The 4387-nt window shown below is 35.1% G+C and overlaps 1 protein-coding gene across 1 annotated transcript; it reads left to right on the plus strand.

Moving 5' to 3' along the window:
• Positions 1-272: 272 nt before the first annotated feature.
• On the plus strand, positions 273-2894 carry LOC113770666 (probable 2-oxoglutarate-dependent dioxygenase AOP1). The gene is made up of 3 exons (XM_027315197.1): positions 273-796; positions 927-1248; positions 2377-2894. Exons 1-3 carry the CDS (start codon positions 423-425, stop codon positions 2614-2616), a joined length of 936 nt encoding a protein of 311 aa, XP_027170998.1. The 5' UTR covers positions 273-422; the 3' UTR covers positions 2617-2894.
• The last annotated feature ends 1493 nt before the right edge of the window (positions 2895-4387 follow it).

Here is a 4387-nt window from a genome sequence, read left to right on the forward strand (position 1 = left end):
CACCCACTAGCAAAATATTTCTAATAAAATTTGGATATTAGAATGTAAACCAAGAATTTGATCCTTAACCTACAATCAAATAAAACTTTCTTGACGGCCAACTACTCTGTTACTCTAGCAGCAGAGTAGTTGGTTTGTTGATTAGTGTTATTGACGTACTCTGTAATTAGTACTAATTAATGTACACTTCCCTTGTTGAAATTTGAAAAAGAAAGAAGAAAGAATGAGACCTAGCTCACTTGAATTTACATCTATAAATATACTACGTAATTGGAAAAGAACTTAGCTAGTTTGCCATATTATTCTGAATTGTTTAACCTCTTGGCTCTTCAAATACCAGCATTGGCTACCCCTTATTGTTAATTGATCAGGCTAAATTGAGCTACGGGAAGTGCGTATAAGGAAAGAGGCTGCCTAAAACCATGGAATGCGCTTCAAATATCAGGCTTCCGGTCATAAATTTAACGGAGGAAATCCTAAGATCCGGAAAAGATTCTTGGACTGAAGCGCGAAACATTGTCACACGGGCATTTGAAGAGTATGGCTGTTTCATAGCTGTTCATGATAAGTATCCTTCAGAGGTTAGTGATTCCATGTTCTCTGAGCTGCAAGATTTGTTTAACCTCCCGTTGGAGATTAAAGTCCGAAACACTTCTCAAACTCCCCTCATTGGTTATGCTCGGCCAAGACCCAACGTGCACCTCTACGAAAGCCTGAGCATTGAAGATGCAACAAATCTTGAAGCAGTCGAGAAGTTCGCAAATCAGATGTCGCCCTCCAAAAATAACCATTTCTGGTAAACTTGTTTCCATTAATATGTAATTCTTCTTATAGTTTATTGCTACTATGCATTATTCATATCCTAAATGCTTACCTTTTTTTTTTAATATTTTTTTTTTTTTTTGAATATGCCCTCCCACGACTAGCGAACTGTTTCATTGCTATGCAAATCAAGTAGCAGAATTAGATAAAATGGTGAGCAAATTTGTGTTTGAAAGCTATGGTGTGGAGAAGTACCACGAATCTCATGTGGGATCAGTGACTTATACTGTTAGACTCATAAGGTACAGGGTACCCGAACAGAATGAGGTGAATGTCGGCGTTGCTCCTCATACTGACAAGAACTTCATAACCATACTTCAACAGAATGAAGCTGATGGTTTAGAAGTTCAGTTGAAGAATGGAAGCTGGATTCCTATTGATTTTCCTCCTTCCTCCGTAGTAGTCATGGCTGGAGATGTATTCTCGGTGAGATATTTTCTTTTTTGTCATTAAATGTGCAAGCCTGGATCATATTAAACTTGATTAGTTACAACATTGCAATCCTCTAAAAATCCATGTTTTAAAATTCCATTTTCCTTTTCAAATCATTTCCCTTTGTCATGAATATACCGGGACAATTTTTATGTGTTTTCACCTGGAACAAAAATGAAAACAAATATGCAGAAGAAAGATTAGACAATAACAATATATTAATACTCAAGTGTGGAGGGTTGAGACACGGATATTTCTATTTCTCTTTAAAGTGATTCAAGCCTCTATAAAAGAATCAACTCTAGTGCAGCAGGTTTTCTAACTTGTCATTTCCAAGATACACCATTTCAGCCATACTTACTAACACTCTCTTTAGACTACACAACTAGGAGAGTATACCTTTATAAATGCCTTATTTTTTTCTTGTCTAACTATGATATAGAAAATAATGAATTTAGACACAAAAGACATAAACTGTTGTAGGAGAATTTTTCTATCTCAACTATGCATATATATATATATATATATATAGGTGAAGAAAAGTTAGATAAACATAAACTATATTCCTAATAAAATACTAAGTAAATGCTGAAATTATTGGCCATTCAAAACATATTCAATTTTATATTGTAGGTTACAAAAAACTTATTGTAATTGAAAAATCATAATTTCACATTCTTTGGTCAATACCCATTCAATCCAAATTTGAATTGTAAGTTACAATACCTCGAAGTAATTGAAAAGTCATAATTTCATATAATAAATCTTCAGGAAAAATCATTCAAACACCTATAAATTTCAGAAAATTTCAATAATTTAATTGAGAATTTAATTATTTTATTAAAATACTACAACATTATGTAAAAAGCAAAAAACAAAGTTAAAAAACTTTGGTTCAATTAGAAAACTTGATTCAATAATGGCTTCGCCATACATTATCTAAGTTGGATGTGTTATGGTCAAATTAAAACGAAAAGGAAAAAGGCCTCACAGATGTTACTACCTTAATCATCTAGAATATTGGCATGGCATTTGTGCCATAACTTTCGGTATTTTTTTTTGTAAATGCTGACTTGTATAGTGGATATTAATACATTGATTGTATACATTTTTGAAATGCAGGCGTGGAGCAACGGTAGAGTGCATTCCCCATTTCATAGAGTAACTATGAAGGGAAAAGAAAGGCATTCGATTGCACAGTTCGCCTATTGCAAGAAATTGGTAGAGACACCAACAGAGCTGGTTGATGATGAACACCCCTTATTATATGAGCCATTGGACAATTTTGGTTATCTCCGATTCTTGAGCACAGATGATAATTGGAATACTCCGAATCCACTGAAGGCCTATTGTGGCGTCTAAAACACCAGACGCATCGATTTTTATGGATGAAAAGCTTTTTCTTCTTTTAAGTCGATGTTTATTCTTCTCCCCTATTGTGCCCACTTTTTCTTGAAAATGTTAGGGGAGTAGCTTTCTCCAGGATTAATCTATGAAATAGTAGTGTTTATTTTAGTGTGCTATCTGTTTTGTACCTAGAAGAAATAAATAAGGGAAAAGAAAGAAATTGGAGGGATACAAATAAATAAAATTTGGCAAGTAATCTACTGTTCAATCAAAAGGATTTGGAGGTTGAGGCATCTGATGAGATATTTTCTTTCTTTCCATTTCAATCTCAGTTGGACATAGTTCAGCATAAATTATCTAAACTGACAAATACAAATACAACTTAATCACGTGATACACATATTAATCACTAAGCAAGATTACTGTACTCGGGGGCCCTCAAAATATCTGCTGATTTGGTGGCCTTTTGTTAAAAGCCAATTGTGATGAGACTTTTCTGCCCACGGTAGCAGCAGCAATGCCAGGAGGTCAACTGTGTTCTGTGGGGATGCACAAAGACAAACAGCAAAATGATGCACTGAGCACCGGAGAAAGCCGGTTTTGAGTGGATGAAATAATGCAATACACTTTAAAATTATAATAAAAACCCTCTTAAAAATGTGTTCATCGTCTAATGGGAAAGAACTTAGCAGCATGAAAATACCAGCGGTGGCTAGGCCTTACTGTTAATTTGGTGGTCAAGCTAAATTGATCCCCCGGGAAGTGCATACAGGGAAAGAGGCTAAATTGAGGTCGGACCCTCGTCCTGCAGCTCTTCTCCGCTGACATACTAATAACTTTTTGTTGTCCACAGTCTTATCTTTATTTTATTGGCTGCCGACAGTTTATCTTCTTTCTCATTGGTCTGATTGAATTCTCCTTATCTTCTTGGAATCTGTCTTTTGTATTATCCGAGACACCTTTTGAATTATACTCCATTTCATTAGGTCTTGTGCAAATGGTCCATCAAACGGAAACGGTGCTGCTGTGTCTGCGCCCTTTTGTCTTGTTTTGAGAAAGTTTACGTACTGCTGAACCATCTCCGGATCCTTCAACGTGCTCTTGAAAAAATCATTTACAGTACCAAATTTTGTAGATATATTTATTTAGCTGTTGGAAGATTCTTTTTTTTTTTTTTACTTGCTATTGAAAGATTCTTTGAAAGGTCCTTTTGAAACCTCTTTAATATGTCATTTTAACTTTTCTCCGGTTTGAAGAAATTTTAGGGATAATTTCACTCAACTCTCCTGAAATTTTAATAATTACGCAGACCTTCCTTGATCCAATCAAATGACTAAAATGTCCTCCATATAATATTTAATTCATAAAAAAACATTTAAAGTCAAAAAATACTTCTTATTATTCTATTTGTCATTTTCTAATCTCAAAGAACAATTTCCATCAATTTTCTCGAGTCATATGCTCTAAAGTCTAAATCCACATTCCACGCCCTCGACGGGAGCAAACGAGATCGTATTCTCAATACACTAAGCATCGAGTTACGCTGCAAATTCCGTCTAGTTCAATTTCTTCACGGGCCTACACAAGTTTTTGCCGTATGCTATAAATCCACATCCTACACCCTTGATGGGAGCAGATGAGATCATAGTCTTCTCAATACACTAAAAATGCATCGAGCTAGCGCTGCGAAATCCGTCCAGTTCAATTTCATGGATAACCCAAAGTTGCAAAAACTTCCTGTCATCAATTCCATGGTAAAGGGTTTCATGTGAATTTATACTACTTG

Source organism: Coffea eugenioides, chromosome 5, assembly GCF_003713205.1.
Source record: "Coffea eugenioides isolate CCC68of chromosome 5, Ceug_1.0, whole genome shotgun sequence".
In the NCBI taxonomy this organism is placed as follows: domain Eukaryota; kingdom Viridiplantae; phylum Streptophyta; class Magnoliopsida; order Gentianales; family Rubiaceae; genus Coffea; species Coffea eugenioides.